The sequence below is a fragment of the Dipodomys spectabilis genome, unplaced genomic scaffold (assembly GCF_019054845.1).
Source record: "Dipodomys spectabilis isolate Male_0828 unplaced genomic scaffold, ASM1905484v1 ptg000297l, whole genome shotgun sequence".
In the NCBI taxonomy this organism is placed as follows: domain Eukaryota; kingdom Metazoa; phylum Chordata; class Mammalia; order Rodentia; family Heteromyidae; genus Dipodomys; species Dipodomys spectabilis.
Window position 1 is genome coordinate 22182397 of NW_024870974.1, and position 17472 is coordinate 22199868.

General features: G+C 54.1%; 1 protein-coding gene across 1 annotated transcript in view; it reads left to right on the forward strand.

Moving 5' to 3' along the window:
• The window catches only part of Setd7 (SET domain containing 7, histone lysine methyltransferase), a 26623-nt gene continuing 9151 nt past the window's right edge, over nt 1-17472 (forward strand). The window contains exons 1-3 of the mRNA XM_042701572.1: nt 1-121; nt 11378-11507; nt 16526-16727. Of these exons, the coding sequence (XP_042557506.1) occupies nt 82-121; nt 11378-11507; nt 16526-16727 (372 nt within the window). The 5' untranslated portion in view covers nt 1-81. The remainder of the gene's footprint in view (nt 122-11377; nt 11508-16525; nt 16728-17472) is intronic.

Below are 17472 nucleotides of genomic sequence, written 5' to 3' on the forward strand. Positions count from 1 at the left end.
CCCAGCGATCGCTCGCGGCCCGCAGACCCGAGCGACGGGAGGCAGCCGCGCGGCCCGGAGCCGGCCCGGGCCCCCGCCGCCATGGACAGCGACGAGGAGATGGTGGAGGAGGCGGTGGAAGGTACGGGCGGGGCCCGCGGCCCGGGCCCGGCGGGCGATCGGCGGGGTCGGGCCTGCGGCCGCCCGGGTCCCCGGCGCGGGTGGCGGGCGAGGGTCGCGCGGCGCGGTCCGATCGCGGCGTGGTACCGCCCGGAGTGGGGCTCCGCGGGGCTGGGGGTCCCCGGGCCGCTCGGCGGCGCCATCCCGCTTGGCCAGCCCCGCGCCGCGGCTCGGAGTTGCGAGCCCGCCCCGCGCCCTGGCCTCCCCGCGGCGGGGACGGAGGGGGACGCACCGTCCCCGCCGCCGGTGGTCTCCGAGGAGCCGCCCCCAGCTCCGCGGTGAGACTCTTGGGGCGGCCGCGCCAGGGTCGGGGAGAGGCCCGGGGTCCCCACGGCGCGCACGGGGTCGGGGGGGTGGCTGGCGTCGGGGGATCGGGGCCGGGGTCGGAGGGCCCGAGATCCCCACGGGGCGCACGGGGTCGGGGGGGGGGTTCCGGGGTCGGGGGATCGGGGCCGGGGTCGGAGGGCCGGGGTCTGGGGGCTGGAGATCCCCGCGGCGCGCACGGGGTCGGGTCGGGCACGTGGCTGACGCGGCCGCTCCTCCGGGAAGATGAAGTCATCTCGGGGCATCGAGGGGCTCGAACACGCGTGGCCCCGGCGGGCCCGGCCCGCGCCGCCCCCTCCCTCGCGGTGGGACGGCCGAGCCGCGGGGCGCCTCCAACTTCGGGGCGCGGGGAGGGCCGCCCCCGCCGCCCGCCCCGCTCCCGGGAGTTTCTCCGCCTCTTGTTTTTCTTTTCTTCCTGTGTTTTGCTCGTTGCGCAGCCCGAGGCGGCGGCGCCGCGCTGCCACCGGCTGTGCGCTGCCCCAGGCGCGGGGGTTCGGTAGCCGCGCGCGGAAAGTCCCGCCGGCCCGCCCGGTAGCGCTCGGTGGCCGCGTGGTCCGCTAGTCAGCGCCCCGGTGGACCGTCCTCGTGCTTTCTACAGACAAGGTCCCGCAACACCAGAGGCCAGTGGAGTGGCCGCGGCTGGGGCGCCTGTGGGTGCTGGGCTTGGGCGCCCGGGGGTGCGGGGCCGGGACGCCCGGGGATGCGGGGCTTGAGCGCCCCGGGGATGCGGGGCCGGGGCGCCCGGGGGTGCGGGACCGGGACGCCCGGGGGTGCGGGGCTTGAGCGCCCCGGGGGTGCGGAGCTGGGGGCGCCCGGGGGTGCGGGGCCGGGACGCCCGGGGGTGCCGGGCTGGGGCGCACGGGGGGCCAGAGTGCTGCTCGTGTTTTCACAAGCACACGTGTTTCACGAGCACACAGCCCGGAGATGCGGGAACGCTGGAAGGCACGGGTCAGACGTCACTCAGAAACTGCAGTTCTTCATTCACTTCAAAACCAACTTAAAGGGGGGTCGCTTTTTGGTGGTGGTTGTTGATGTTAACTTTAGAGGCCCCCCCCCATGGTGAACTCAGAGCCAGCGCCCCAAAGGCCCTTCTTGAGCTTGTTCACAGGAATCCTTTACGTTGAAAAGCTTCTGACTTCTTGAACCTCCCCATCAGGAAGGAAAAAGATGCTTTTCTCAGCTGGTTAGCCTTGGCCCTCAGACGTTTGCTTTTTCTTGTAAAAACTTAACAGGGCTCCTTCGTGACAGGCTGTGTTCTGCAGATAAAACCACCCGCTCTGTGACTTAGAAGTCAGGGCCCGGATGTATATGGTCCTCGGGTTAGGCTGTGGCTCCGGCCCCCGTCCATGGTCTTTCCCAGGGCTTGGCAGAGTGTGAGCAGGTGCTTTACAGGTGTGTCCAATTGGGGCCAGGCTCTTTCTGCTAATCCTAGCTCCCTGAGAGGCTGAGATCTGAAGATCCAGGTTCAAAGCCAGCACCAGAAGGAAACTCCATGACACTCTTACCTCCAGTAAACCACCAAAAATCTGGAAGTAGCTCAAGTGGTAGAGTGCCAGCCCTGAGTGAAAAAGCTCAGGGACAGCATCCAGGCCCTGAGTTGAAGACCCAGTGTTAGTGTGTGTGTGTGCACACACACACACACACACACAGAAGAAAGAAAAAAGAAATGAATCCATGTTGGTTCTGAGACTGTCCATTGGGATTGGCACAGGTAGTCTCTAGGGGATGCCGTTTTATAGGGTCAGTTTGCACATCAGTGCCCTAAATCATTGGAGCAAGAGGGACATCATTAATAACCGTGCTGGGACAAGTTGCTGAAGCCTGGAATGTCCGGGACACAGGGTCACTCAGCCATACCCCTCAGGAAACAATTGGAGTAATTTTTATTCATTTTAGTTTTTGTGTGTGTTTCTCTTGCACCGCTGAGAACCAAACTTAGAGCTTCACCCTTGCTAGGCAGGTGTTCTACCCCTAAACCCCCATCCCTAAAGCAGCCTTTAAGCTTTCAAAATCCTTGGGTTGGCGGCGTGGCTCAGTTGGTGGAACACCAGTGGGCAAAAGCGGCAGTTACTGAGTTGAAATTCTGGTCTCTGACCTAAAAAAAAAACCAGTTCTTAGAAAAGCCAGTAGTGTCGTGTATACCTGTAATTCCAGCTTCCTGAGTGGCTGACGTAAGAGGATTGCTTGAGCCCTGGAGGCCTTTCAGCCCCAGACTTGAACAATGCCTGAAGACAACACCCACAAGCCCTTCTCCAGCCGCCCTGGGCCCTGGGCCTCATGCCCACCCCCCACAAGGTGGACCGGTGTGAGCACGTACCACCTCTTCCCAGAGAAACTAGTCTGAGTAACTCGGTGTTTTAAATGCCATCTCCCAACCTCTCTCCAGAAACTTCAGCCTTGCTTTCAGGGTTCCAGTGTTCTGCTTTGCCCTTGTATAGCTCTTTTGTTTGTTTGGTTGGTTTTTGGTCCATTGTGGGGCTTGAGCTCATGGCCTGGGACATTGCCCCTGAGCTTTTCTGCTCAAGGGGAGTGTTCTTTCCGGTTGAACCATAGCACCACTTCCAGTTTGCTGGTGGTTAACCAGACCTTCCTACCTAGCCAGGCCTTGAACCCTGGTCCTCAGATCTCAGCCTCCTAAGTAGCTAGGATGACAGGTGTGAGCCACAGGCACCAGGCAGTGGTGTGAGTCTTCTGTGCTGAGTGCTTCTGAGATGTTACCCATTCCGCTCTGGGAGATGAACATTATGATCGTCCTGATTCTGCAGAGAAATTAAGCTCTGATCCTAGGACGCTTCCTGAGGAGGGTAACGGGTAACAGCCTTTCCAGAGCCGCGGCCCCGGCCCCACAACCAAACTTTCTGCCTACATTTGTTTTTTGATGAGTCAGGAAAGTGTGGGAATTGAAGAGTCACCACATGGAGAAGCGGCCCCGTAAACCACTTCAGCCCCCTGGGGCCCAGTGTGTGTCAGAAAAACAGTCTGGGAAAGAGGATTGATTCCAGCCTCTCTCTCCATGTGCATTGCGAGTACACGCTGGAGAAGGAGTTGGTGTCATCTGGGCTGGAGCTGAAGCGTCTGCTACATCACCTGCACCTTGGATTTCTCTGTCCGGGTGGAACTGCATCCTGGTGAAGGTGGACGGCCGCGTGCCCACAGGGAATGGGCCTGGGGGCGGGGCAGGAGCAGGGACAGGCAGGAGGAGGCTCCGGCTGCCTGTGTGCCCCCTGCCCGCCCCCTGCTGGGGAGCAGCAGGCGCTGGGCTGCAGGGCTGGAAACTCCAGCTGAGCGCTGGGTGCAGGCCCTGAGGTTGCTTCTGCCATCCTCTCACTGTTGAGCCAATGTCGGAACTCTCGATCCTCTTGAGTAAGCCGGGATTACAAGTGGGAGCTACTGCCCCCAGCCTCTGCGGTGGCTAACAACCACAGCAAAACAAAAACAAATGCTCATCAGCTTAGAGCAGGGTTGTTTATGTTTAGCTTCCCAATATTGCTCCTTAAGAGTCCCTGGAAACAAGACTATGTAATGCTGCACCCGTCTCCTCCTCCCCATAGACAGAGAGAGAGGCGGGGGAAGGGGGGGGCCTGTCTGATGTCATTTCAAGTAAGCTTCCCGCCTCTAAAGGAGTGAAGGACCAGAAGGAAGTAACATAACAATTCCTGACGGCCTCGGGAGGCCGCTGGACGCCGTTTCCCAGCGGAGGTGGCTCAGAGGTAGGTTGAGAAAGGACCTTTGTGAGTGAAGACCCAAAGTACATCCAGAAAATTCTTTCAGGACTCAACTGGCTGGGGAAAAGGAGCAGGAGGATGGGTTGCAGTCCTGAGGATGAGCATGGAGGTGAGCGGGGTGGGCCAGGGGCCAAACCCCAGAGCTCTGTGCAGTTGTGCAATGCACAGATATCAGGGCAGACCGGGAAAACAACAACAAAATCCAGAATGGCCTGGAAGCCGCAGAAGACACAGAGAAAATGTATCAGCTCCTCAGAGCAAGAGACCAGCCAAAAACAAGCCACTAAGTATCCCCCTGCCCACCCCCCAAAAGTTGAGGATCTTTTCATTAGCAACCCCTACCCCCCCCATCCTGGCCTGCCTGTCTCTAATAATCAGCCCTGCTGCTTCCCCAGGGCAGACGCGTTCCTGGGCTCCAGGGGCATGAAGACTATGGCCCTCCTAACTAATCCTTGAGCTCTCGCAAAGAATTGCCCTGAAAAGATCCAATTCCACTTGTCCTGAATGATCCACACGGCAGACAAGCCTGGGCGTCCATAAGCCCGCCTCATCTTAGTGTTATTCTGCTTTGTTTTGTCCTAGCAGTGATCCGGTCTCCAAAATCAGCAGTGTATGTAAGGGGTCCTTGCTGGGAGGCAGACATACTCCCAGACAGAAAAGCGCACACACACACACAGCGAGAGGCCCTCAGCAGCTTGGCCCTGATTAGAAAAGGAGGGACACTCGTTCCAAAGTAATTCCGGGGAGTTTTAGAAAAACAAGCTCTCCCTCTGCTGGGTAGAAGATCATCTTTAGAAGAATGGAAGAGCGGATCTGTGAGTCGTTCCTTTGGCGTTTCCTTCCTCTGGCTGCTCAGCCGGGTGGAGCTCTGGGCAGCAGGCCTGCCAGCCCTCGGGGCTCTGCTGTTTGGGCCTGGTGCCCTCCACTGAGAGGCGGGGACTGGCCTGGGGACCGGCCGGCCGGCCAGGCCTCGGGCTGACCAGGCTTGGACAGCCTGACCTCAATCTGAGCAAGGACTAAGGTTTCTCTCCCCAGTTGTAACTGGGGAAAGACAGGATATGTGCTGGGAACTTCATTTTGAAAGCAGTCCCGTGAGAGTTATCTTGGCCACAAGTCCTTTGCCTCATCCGCCAGAGGCTTGGCAGCGGGTGTCGGGTGGTGTCTGCGGGAGGGGTGGGCTTTTCTGTTGAGAAGTGGCCTGGTGGGAGCTGGGGTCGGGTCCTCCTGCGATGGTCGGGAAGTTGAATGAAGATAGCCGGAACCGCTTCTCCCAGGCCAGACCCAAATCACTGTTCTTCATCTGCAGGCCAATTTCCCTCGCCATTAAATTGCCTATTACCATCATGGGAAAAAAAAAAATCACACGATCTTCTTATTGTCCAAACAGCATTGCAACAAGAATCCTAGAGAAGAGGCAGGGCTGGGGATGTGGCTGGAGTGGTAGAGCAAGCTTAGCAAGACCCTGAGTTCAAGGCCCTGGTGCATCACATAGAAGCGGGAGGCAGGCAGGCAGGGGAATTGCCCTGGGAATAGTAGTCCAATCACTTTTCTTCTCTTTCCTGCTTTTACTTGGCTTAGAAAGTCTCGTGGTTATAATTTAGTTGGAGGTGGAGGGTTTGCATCATTGTTTAGATTGTAAGCAGTTTCCTACTGCTTGGAACACTACTTGGTGCTATTGCATATTCGGGATGGAAGTCTTGATCAATCCTAATCTTAAATTCTAGTGCTTTTCATGGAACACATCCTGTGGATGCAAAGGAAACAAACAAGCCCAGAGGAGTTTTTCTGTGGTCTAACCGACTTCCTAGTTCTCACAAGCAGCCCGCGAACCTCCCAAGTGTCAGGGGAGGGTCAAAGGCCCCATGTCTTGTGAGAAATGACTTTCATCTTGAAGTCGGTCTCTGCCTTTCTCTCTCTAAGAAGAGAAGCCAAGTGTCAGAATTCTCTCTGTTGCCCTGCTGGAAGAAGCAGTAGGACCTCAGTCCCCCAATGGGCAGAGTTGAAACTCTGTGTGTGTGTGTGTGTGTGTGTGTGTGTGTGTGTGTGTGTGTGTGTGTGTGCCAGTGTTTGAACTCAGGGACCTCATGCTCTTGCTTGGATTTGTCCATTACAACTGGTACTCTACCACTTAGGTCACACTTCCAGCTCAAGACTTTTGTTAGGATCAGTGCCTTTGCTGTGAGACGTGGCACCTTTGTTGTCACTGTCTCTAAGTGGCCATACTGAGAGTGTCCCTTCAGAGTTTATTCCTAAATAGGGCAGGGCAGAGGGCAGGTGGGGTGGATTGACATGAAAGTTTGTGTTCACAGTTACCATATTTCTCCAATCAAAAGTGGAATAACAAACTTAACTGGGGTTTTGTGTTGTTGTTTTGCCAGTCCTGGGGCTTGAACACAGGGCCTGGGCACTATCCCTGAACTTCTCTTTGCTCAAGGCTAGCACTCTACCACTTGAGCCACAGCGCCACTTCCAGCTTTTTCTATTTATGTGGTACTTAGGAATCGAACCCAGAGCTTCATGCACGCTAGGCAAGCACTCTACCACTAAGCCACATCCCCAGGCCCAAACTTTTAAGTCTGAAATAAATGAACTTTTTACCATGATGAAAGCATTTCAAGATACTAGTAAATATTCTCATCTGAGACTAACTTGATTCTTCTGATATTTATACCTGAGTCAAAGGTAGGACAATGAATTCATAGGAATGCAAATGGATAAATTTAATTTGTTCCTAACAACACTTCATAAACAAAAGCTTTTAGCTATACAGTGATAGAATGGTTTTCCTGAAAAGAAAGGAAATTGAATCTACTTCAGTAACAGAATTATCATCACTAGATCTTCAGACAATAATTCTCCAAATTATTTCCTATGACTGGCATCAAATTATATCATGTGCCATTGGTTTTGGTAGGAAAAGAAAACCAAAGCCTAGTTCCTACCTTCTATTAATTTCTTGGCCCTTGTAGAAAAGGCTCATTTTGAAATGAATTACTGTACCTATGGTGGTCTATTTAAGAAGTCATGTATTCTAAATAACCCACTGTATACAGGGTCAGAGATAATAATTGCACATTATATTTGCTTGTTTCTACTTTATGTTTCTATAATCAATAAGAAAGATTTTTTAAAGTATTTTAATTCTTTTTTTTTTTTTGTTTTGGTCGGTTGTGGGGCTTAAACTCTGGGCCTGGGCGCTGTCCCTCAGCTGTTCAGCTCAAGGCGAGCACTCTACCACTTAAGCTACAGCGCCACTTCTGAGTATCTTAATTCTTTATGAGACTACTTACTTACCATCTCTTCTAAGGGGTAATATTCTTGGAATTTCTTTTATTTTGTGGAACCCAGAGCCTGATGCAAAGCAAGCACACCACCATTCCCAGCCAAATATCATTTATGTGTGTGTGCGTGCATGTACACGTGTGTCTACCAGGGCTTAAACTCAGGGCCTCTTACTCAGTTTACTTGCTTATGGATGGTGCTTTACCACTTGAGCCCTACCTCCAGTCTGAGATTTTGCTGGCTAATTGGAGCTGGAGTCTTACAGGCTTTTCACCTAGGCTGACTTTGAAACATAGTCTTCCTGGTCTAACCTCCTTAGTATCTAGGATTACAGATATGAACTGCCACCCCCACCCCAATTCTGGCAATTGAACTCGGCTCTGAGCTTGCTTGGCAGATGCTCTACTATGGCGCTATACCTCCACCCAGTATTATTCTTTCGTCATGTTAGGAGAAATCATTTTAAGGCATTAAAGTGTTCCTGGGCTGTGTGATCTGTGTTTTCTCTCATGTCTCTGCACCACCTGAAAACACGTTTTGGTGTTTAATGTCCCTACATTGCACACTAGTTAACCTGAAAACATGTTTTGGTGTTTAGTGTCCCTGCATTGCATACTAGTTAATGTTTTCATTTTCCTCTTCAGTCACGACCCATGTTGTTAGCCCAGACAAAAGCCAGTAGACCAACTAACTCCTGCCTTTATTTCTGGCTACAACTACCACTTCAATTCCCCTGGGAGATTGGAGAGACACTGGTGCTGTGGCTCCTGGGGCTTCTGGAAGGCAGAGGTAGCCATGGGGAAGGGACGCCTTGCGATCGGTGGGCCCACCTCGACTGAGGCTGGAATCACCACCTAAAAGAGAAGCCCTCTGCCACCCACTTTCTAAACGCGACTTTGTGAGGTAGAGCAGTGAGGCGAAGATGACGTCGAAGCTCAGAAGGACTTCCGGTCCGCAGGTGAATGCGTGTCAGAGTCCCTCTGACCCTCGGCGTCTGCGTTTAATATGTAAGGGCAGGACTGCAGACAGGACACCAGCTGTCCACCCCACTGCAAAAAAATACCCAAGAAAGCCAGGCGCTGGTGGCTCACGCCTGTAATCCTAGCTAATCAGGAAGCTGAGACCCAGGACAGAAAAATCCCTGAGCTCCATCTCCTAAACACCCATTAGAAAGCCAGGCTGGACACAGAAACGGAGGGACCGAGGTGAACAGATACAGCCGTGGGGCTCTCTAGACACCGTGTGGAAAGTGAACTGTACAGCGTGTGGGTGGGGAGCGGAAAGAAAAACCGGGAGAGAGTGAAGAATATGGTGACACTGTCCATAAAGAAATGTACCCATTGTCTGACTGCCGCACGTGTAACTTCTCTGTACATCACCTTTACAATAACAATAGAAATACAAAAGCCAGGTTGGAGGCACTGCTGAACCCTTTCTGGCTTTCTTCCTTTGCGACAAATCTTGTTTTATCAGGATTAAACCCAGCAAACTTACCCTTTTATCCCAGAACGCCCTCTCATACCTCTCCATAGCTGACTGGAGTCCACGAGTTGTATCTCAGCATAAACCCTGAAATACGGGGCTTCTGCGACGTGCTGTGAGCCCTCTGGCTTTACCCTGCTTTACCTTTCTCTATTTTGGAACAGTTCTTTGCTTTTAGTACAAAATCTTATTTATGGACTGGAGGCAGAGAGCAAATAAATGAAGAAAATAATTTTTTAACTTATTTATGTGCAGTCTTTTTTTTTTTTTTTTTTTTTTTACCTTTTTAAGACTAACATTAAACTTTACTAAAAGGCCAGACAAAACACATGAAAGGCCCTGAGCTCATCGCTGGGGAAAGCAACACAAAGCACCAAATAGAGTTAGAGGCTAGGAGGCCATAGCACATCCTTTTGGCAGGTCTGTTGGAATAGAACAATCTAGAACATTTAGTGGTGGCTGCTGGTGGGAGCGGAGGCCTGCCGTGGTTGAGCAGAGAGCAGGAATGGGGCCGGGCAGGTGAGGGTGGCTGATGAGAGTGTCAGCCCTCCAGGTTGCCTTTCTCAGATGGCGTAGCAAAACCACTTTTTACACCAATTCCTGCTTACTGCTTCATTTGTATGCGAACACACACACACACACACACACACACACACACACACACACACACACGTGTGCATGCACTCCTAAACTCAGGGCCTGCACATTTATCCTGAGCTTTTTCGCTCAAGGCCGGTGCTCTACCACAGCCCTGCTCTCAGCATCTTGGTTGTTAATTGGAGACAACCGTCTGCAGCTTCCTGCTCTGCTTGGCTTCAAACCATGATCCTCAGCTCTCAGCTTCCTGAGTAGCTAGGATGACAGGCGTGAGCCGCCGGTGCCCAGCTGGGTGCTTGGACTTTTAAAGGAGGCCTTTACATGGTTCTCCGGCTTCGGTCCTTACATGAGTGTAACTAACGGGATGTCCGTTACCGGCCAGGGCTGGCTAAAATAATCACACTTCCAAAAGATCTTGGGTGGAACTATTTTAGTACACGCAAGAAGAAAGCGGAAGGAAGAGGACATACGCCAAGAGCCAAGCTCTTTACATGGTGACTGGACAGTGACCGTTTAGGATAGGAAAGGGAAACTGGCGTGTCACTATTTGGTCATTCTAGACCCAGGAGAGAAGATGCGTGCGTGCCGGTTGTGCTCATTTTGTAAGGCCAGAATGAGAGAGGAGAATGGAGCAGACAGACCGCCGTGTCCATACACCATCGGGCAGACTTACTAGAATCTGTGGAAATGAGGTCCCCGCTCCCGGGAGGGTCTTGCGTGGACTGCTTGGCTTTTCTAACTCTGCCGCGGGGTGAGAGCCACCGAGTGTGACAGCCAGAGAGCTCTGGCTATTGAAGAAAGAAGGAAGACTCCGAGGAATCCAGGCACAGGTTGACTGACGCCCAGCACAAGCGTTCTTTCCAGGAGGTGGGCTCCAGGGAGCACTGTGCTGGGAGTCCCACGATGTCCTGGGTGAAGTGGGGTCTAGACAGATGGGACGGTGGAGTGTCAGTAACTTCTGGAAACAGCTGTGCCACGTCATCCCTCCCACGTGTCGGCTGGGGCGGGGGTCCTGGCGGTGGATGAGGCAGGGGCTGTGATTGGGGGGGGCTGCAGATCCGCAGGACGCTGTGGGTCCCCTTGAACTGTCCCACTGGCACCCAGCTGGGGACGATGGCAGGTAGTGCTCACGCGTCACTGTGTGGGGAAGTATCTGGTCACCAGGCGACACTGTCGGTAATTCCTGAAAACCACTCGACCCCAGGTAAACGCACGCGGTGTCCAGTCCCGACACACTGCCGGACGTTGAGTCCACGCTGCACCCGTGACAATCCCACAGCGCGGGGAAGGTGAAGGCCGTGCCCGCGGGCGGCGTGGCCGGGGGCCGGGGGGCGAGGCCGGGGCTCAGGCCGAGGGGCCGGGGGGGATGGGGGGGAAGGCCGGGGCTCGGGCGGGGGGGGGGGGGGGGGGGGGGAAAGGGGGGAAGGCCAGGGCTCAGGCGGGGGGGATGGGGGGGAAGGCCGGAGGGCGGGGGGCGAGGCCGGGGCTCGGGCGGGGGGGATGGGGGGGGATGGGGGGAAGGCCGGGGCTCGGGCGGGGGGGGGGGGAGGGGGGGGGGGGGGAAGGCCGGGGCTCGGGCCGGGGGGGGGGGGGGGGATGGGGGGGAAGGCCGGGGCTCGGGCGGGGGGGATGGGGGGGAAGGCCGGAGGGCGGGGGGCGAGGCCGGGGCTGGGGGGGGGGGGAGGGGGGGATGGGGGGAAGGCCGGGGCTGGGGGGGGGGGGGGGTGGATGGGGGGGAAGGCCGGGGCTCGGGCCCGAGGGCGCAGGGCGAGGCCGGGCTCAGCGCTGCCTTTGTCCCCTCTTCCCAGGGCAACTGGACGAGGACGGATTGCCACACGGGCCCTGCACGGTCACCTACTCCTCCACGGACAGGTTCGAAGGCCACTTCGTCCACGGGGAGAAGAACGGACGCGGCAAGTTCTTCTTCTTCGATGGCAGGTAGTGCTCCGCTCCCACCGCTTCTGCCTCATTTGGGGGTGTCCTGATAGCTTGCGGGAAGAGATGACGCACACAAAAGAAGTCACACTCGTAATGCCCGCAGGTGGGGGCAGCCGGGGCAGGAGGATCTCCAGTCGAGGCTAGCCTGAGCCACATAGTGAGACTCTGTCCCCCCAAAACACAAACGCAAACAATAACACTCAGCACAGACTGTCATTGAGCTTTGTTTCTATTTACTAATTTACTTCGCAGTGCTGCAGATCAAACCCCAGGGCCTTGTGTATACGAGGCATAGACTACCAGAGTTCCAACTCCAGCCCGGAAAAAGTTGTTGGGGTGTGTGTGCACACTTGCACACGCTGATCTGAGGCTTGAACTCCAGGCCTGGGCACTGTCCCTGAGCTGTTTGTGCTCATGGCTAGCACGCTACCACTTGAGTCACAGCTCTTGGTGGATTACTGGAAATCGGTCTCACAACCTTTTCTGCCTGGGCTGGCTTTGAACTGAGATCCTCAGATCTCAGCCTCCCGAGTGGCTAGAATTACAGGCGTGAGCCACCAGCACCGGGCTCGTTTCAGTGATTAATTCCAACCTTTTCTTTCCCACTGTTTAAAACTAGACTTTGGCTAACAAATTGTAAGCTTCACCCTGGCCAGGACGTCTCTTTCCCCCGCTGCGGTTGCCAGCCGGGCCCGGCCCTGCCGGCCTCTCCAGGGTGGCGCGTCTGGAGGAGCACAGCTCTGTGTCCGACCCTCCCGTGCTCACACTGGGTCTGGCGAGCTGTGAGCGTCCGCAGCGGCAGGCAGACAGTGCCGCTGGGGTGCTGTGGGCGACGCGGGTCCCACACAGAGGCCCCGCGGGTGAGGCCCGTCCCCACGCCTGCCGTTCCTCACACTCGGGGCGCCAGGCCCGGCCCCCAGGGTCCCGCCTGTGCCCCTGCCAGCCAGCAGTCCCCGGGGTCCTCAGAACCCCTCCTCGGGTTTGCTTCCTTGCCTGAGCAGCCACAGCACTGATGCGATGCCTCTGGAAAGTTCTAGAATAGGCTAGGCGGGCCGTGTCCCACAGGAGCTGGCCGGCACTGCTGACCCCGAGCCGTCAAACCCTGCTTTGGTGTGCGCCGGAGACTTCCGAGCAGGCAGGACTTCCAGCCGGCGGGGCTGAGACCTCAAGAGGCCTCTCTCTCCAGATGCAGGCAGGGTGGGGTGCAGGCAGGACCCCTCCAGACCCCTCCAGAGAGAGGCGGTGCGCTGACCCACACCACACACGAGGCGGGCAGACAGTTCACTGGGCACGGCCAGCTCCAAGATGGCGCCACAGGGGACGGCACCTCAGGAGACAGGACGAGTCAGCAACTGTAGACCAAACCAAAACACGCGTGCATGCGCACGCACACACAGGCATTCACATGTCCAGCACGCCACCACGGTGTCTGTCAGTGTGGCTGCTGTAACAGACCCATCAGTGTGTTTTCAGTGCTTATTTTGGGAGTGTGGGACTCAGGGAAGTCCAGGAGCACGGTGCTGGAGGTGTGTGGATGGCGGTGTGTGGTGTGTGGTGTGTGGCGTGTAGATGGTGGTGTGTGGTGTGTGGATGGCTGTGTGTGGATTGCAGTGTGTGGTGTGTGGATGGCGGTGTGTAGTGTGTGGATGGTGGTGTGTGGTGTGTGAATGGTGTGTGGATAGCGGGTGTGTGGTGTGTGGATGGTGGGTGGTTGGCAGGTGTGTGGTAAGTGGTGGGTGGTGTGTGAATGGTGTGTGGATGGCTGTGTGTGGTGTGTGAGTGGTGTGTGGATGGCTGTGTGTGGTGTGTGAATGGTGTGTGGATGGCGGTATGTGGTGTGTGAATGGTGTGTGGTGTGTGAATGGTGTGTAGATGGCGGTATGTGGTGTGTGGATGGCTGTGTGTGGTGTGTGAATGGTGTGTGGATGGCGGTGTGTGGTGTGTGGATGGCTGTGTGTGGTGTGTCAGTGGTGTGTGGATGGCTGTGTGTGGTGTGTGGATGGCGGTGTGTGGTGTGTGAATGGTGTGTGGATGGCGGTGTGTGGTGTGTGAATGGTGTGTGGTGTGTGGATGGTGTGTGGATGGCGGTGTGTGGTGTGTGGATGGCTGTGTGTGGTGTGTGAGTGGTGTGTGGATGGATGGTGTGTGGTGTGTGGATGGCGGTGTGTGGTGTGTGGTGTGTGGTGTGTGGTGTGTGGTGTGTGGATGGTGTGTGGTGTGTGGATGGCTGTGTGTGGTGTGTGAATGGCGTGTGGATGGCGGTGTGTGGTGTGTGGATGGTAGATGGCTGTGTGTGGTGTGTGTGTGGTGTGTGGATGGCTGTGTGTGGTGTATGTGGTGTGTGGATGGTGTGTGGTGTGTGAATGTCTCATAGGTGTTTCACTTTTTCGAGTTTTTTTCAGCTTGGTTTAATCCTAGAGCAAAACTGAATTTCACTAACTATCCTTTGAGCAAACATCTTTCTGTGACGTGGGGTCTACATAGTTAAGAGGAAATATATGCTGACGCTTGCATCTCTAGCAGATGGGGTGAGCTGTGTGCTGCTTGAGTTTGTAATATTTTAAGAGAAAATATATATTGTCATAAAAATATTTTCAAATACAGTTTGAACACTGAGAATCAGGCTAGAGATGGGGATTTAAAGTTGAATTGTGATTCCTTTTCAAGCTTTCCTCTTGGAAGGAAGGAAATGCAATTATACCCTAGACAAAAGCATTCCTCAGCCATGAGAAAAGCCAGCACCACGTCCCTAGTAACTCTTGTGTAGGTGGATACTGACATGACTTTTTGACTGAAAATGCAGTAGTATATGAGTAAATTGCAGTGCATTCGTAAAATAGTTAGTGTATTTAGGATATGTTTAGCAATTGTAAAATTTCTCCATTTCTTTGTAAGTTAGATTTCTTAGTTTAATTTATTACTGGAAACTTAACTCTATAAAAGCTCTATTAAGGGGCTGGGAAGGTGGCTCAGTGGTAGAGTGCTTGCCTCACATGCATGAGGCCCTGGGTTCGATTCCTCAGCACCACAGAAGCAGAAAAAGCCGGAAGTGGCACTGTGGCTCAAGTGGTAGAGCACTAGCTTTGAGCTGAAGAGCCGAGGGACAGTGCCCAGGCCCAGAGTTCAAGTCCCATGCAAAAAAAAAAAAAAAAAAGTTCTAGTAAAGCAGGTTAAATTGGCTAGTGCATGTAGTACAGAGGAAAATAGTTAATTGAAATTGATGTTTAGCCAGGCGCCGGTGGCTCACGCCTGTCATCCTAACTACTCAGGAGGCTGAGATCTGAGGATCTCGGTTCAAAGACAGCCAGACTATGAAACTCCTACCTCCAGTAAACCACCGGAAAACCAGAAGTGGCACTGCGGCTCAAGTGGCAGAGCACTTGCCTTAAGCTGAAGAGCTGGGACAGTGCCCAGGCTCAAAGTTCAAGCCCCACAACTGACAAAAAAAAAAAAAAAAAAGATGTTTAAATTTCCTCTACATTTTCCAGTTGTTTGATTTAGATGCTGAGGCCAGAAAAATCAACCACTGAAAGACCATTCTTGTAATTTCTTAAGCTGCTAAAGAATATTGAAAAGGACCTTAGGAAAACAGTGGATTTGATGATGGTGGTCACAATGGTGTGATCACGATAGTGATGGTGATGGTGGTGGTGGTGGTGGTGGATAATGGTGATGGTGGTGATGATGGTGGTGATGATGATGGTGATGATGGTGGTGGTGTGGTGATGATGGTGGTGATGATGATGGTGATGATGGTGGTGGTGATGATGGTGGTGATGATGGTGGTGGTGATGATGGTGATGATGATGGTGGTGGTGGTGGTGGTGGTGATGGTGGTGATGATGGTAGTGGTGATGTGATGGTGGTGATGATGGTGGTGGTGATGGTGGTGGATAATGGTGATGGTGGTGATGATGGTGGTGATGGTGGTGGATAATGGTGATGGTGGTGGTGATGGTGGTGGTGGTGATGGTGGTGATGATGGTGGTGATGGTGATGGTGGTGATAGTGGTGATGATGATGGTGGTGGGTAGTGGTGATGGTGGTGATGGTGATGATGGTGATGATGGTGGTGGTGATGATGGTGGTGATGATGGTGGTGGTGATGGTGGTGGGTAGTGGTGATGGTGGTGATGATGGTGGTGGTGATGGTGGTGGTGATGGTGGTGGATAATGGTGATGGTGGTGGTGATGATGGTGATGATGGTGGTGGTGATGATGGTGGTGATGGTGATGATGATGGTGGTGATGATGGTGGTGGATAGTGGTGATGATGGTGATGATGGTGATGATGGTGGTGATGATGGTGGTGGTGATGATGGTGGTGGTGATGGTGGTGATGATGGTGGTAATGGTGATGGTGGTGATAGTGGTGGTAATGGTGGTGATAGTGGTGGTGATGGTGATGATGGTGGTAGATAGTGGTGATGATGGTGATGATGGTGGTGGATAATGGTGATGGTGGTGATGATGGTGGTGATGATGGTGGTGATGATGATGGTGATGATGGTGGTGGTGATGGTGGTGGTGATGATGGTGGTGATGATGGTGGTGATGATGATGGTGGTGATGATGGTGGTGATGATGGTGGTGGTGATAGTGGTGGTAATGGTAGTGATGGTGATGATGGTGATAGTGGTGATGGTGATGGTGGTGGGTAGTGGTGATGGTGGTGGTGATGGTGAGGAGAAAGCATGAGCTCCCATTTAAACCTCACCTGGGGGCTTAGCTCCACTGGCAGAGCACTTGTCTCCCAAGTTTAGCATCCAATACTACTTTTAAATTTTGTTTGGCCAGTCCTGGGGTTTGACCTCAGGGCCTGGGCACTGTCCCTGAGCTTTTGCTCAGGTAGGCTTGCCGGGATCCACAAATAAAAATCCAAGACACCAGTTCAGATGGAATTTTGAATAAGCAGCGGAAGCCTGAGGATCGCTGCGTGCTGTGTGTGATGGGTTTATCCCAGACGTGGCTGTGTTGAGTCTCTTCTGACGCGCTCCCTCTCCCTCTCCCTCTCCCAGCACCCTGGAGGGCTTCTACGTGGACGACGCCCTGCAGGGCCAGGGCATCTACACCTACGAGGACGGGGGTGTGCTGCAGGGCTCCTACGTGGACGGGGAGCTGAACGGCCCGGCGCAGGAGTGCGACCCCGACGGCAGGCTCATCTTCAAAGGGCAGTACAAGGACAATGTGCGCCACGGCGTGTGCTGGGTCTTCTTCCCGGTAAGCGCGCTGTGCAGAGGAGCAGCGCCTGAGCCGGCACCCTCGCTGCTCAGGAGGCTGAGCTCTGAGCGTCACGGTTCAAAGCCAGGCCGGGCAGGAAAGTCCGTGAGGCTCTTCTCTCCAATTAACCACTCAGAAAACCAGACGTGGTGCTGTGGATCAGGTGGTAGAGTGCTCCCCTTGAGCTGAAGAGCTGAAGGACAGTGCCCAGGCCCTGAGTTCAAGCCCCATGGCCGACATAAAGATACAGCTATAGCTATAGATAATTAATTAATAATAATGACAGTGAAATGTGTTCTCTGTGCTACAACTTGGGAAGCTGTGCAACCTGAGAGCCCGTCGCTGAAGCAGGATGTACAGGGCACATCTCCCGCATTATTTACTACTGATTTACACTGTTGGTCTCATCGTTGCTATTATTTACACTCATTTTGAAAAAAGAAAACAATATGATTTTATCATGATTGAGACAAGTTAGATGTATTGTGAAAGGAAAGAAAAGAAAAACAGCAGCAGGAAGACATGGCCTTTAATTCCTTCAGCCTAGAGAATGAGATGGAGGCGTGGCGACAGTTATTAATGATTTTATTATTTAGTTCTCATAGGAAAGATTGTATCCAGCCGCTCCCAAACTGTACTGCACCACTGTTTGTTGATCTTGCCATCTAAATTGATTGCTCATCCTTGCATTGAGTATGGTCTCCGTGGGCAGGAGGAATCCATGAGGAGGAGACATGGGGGGGTC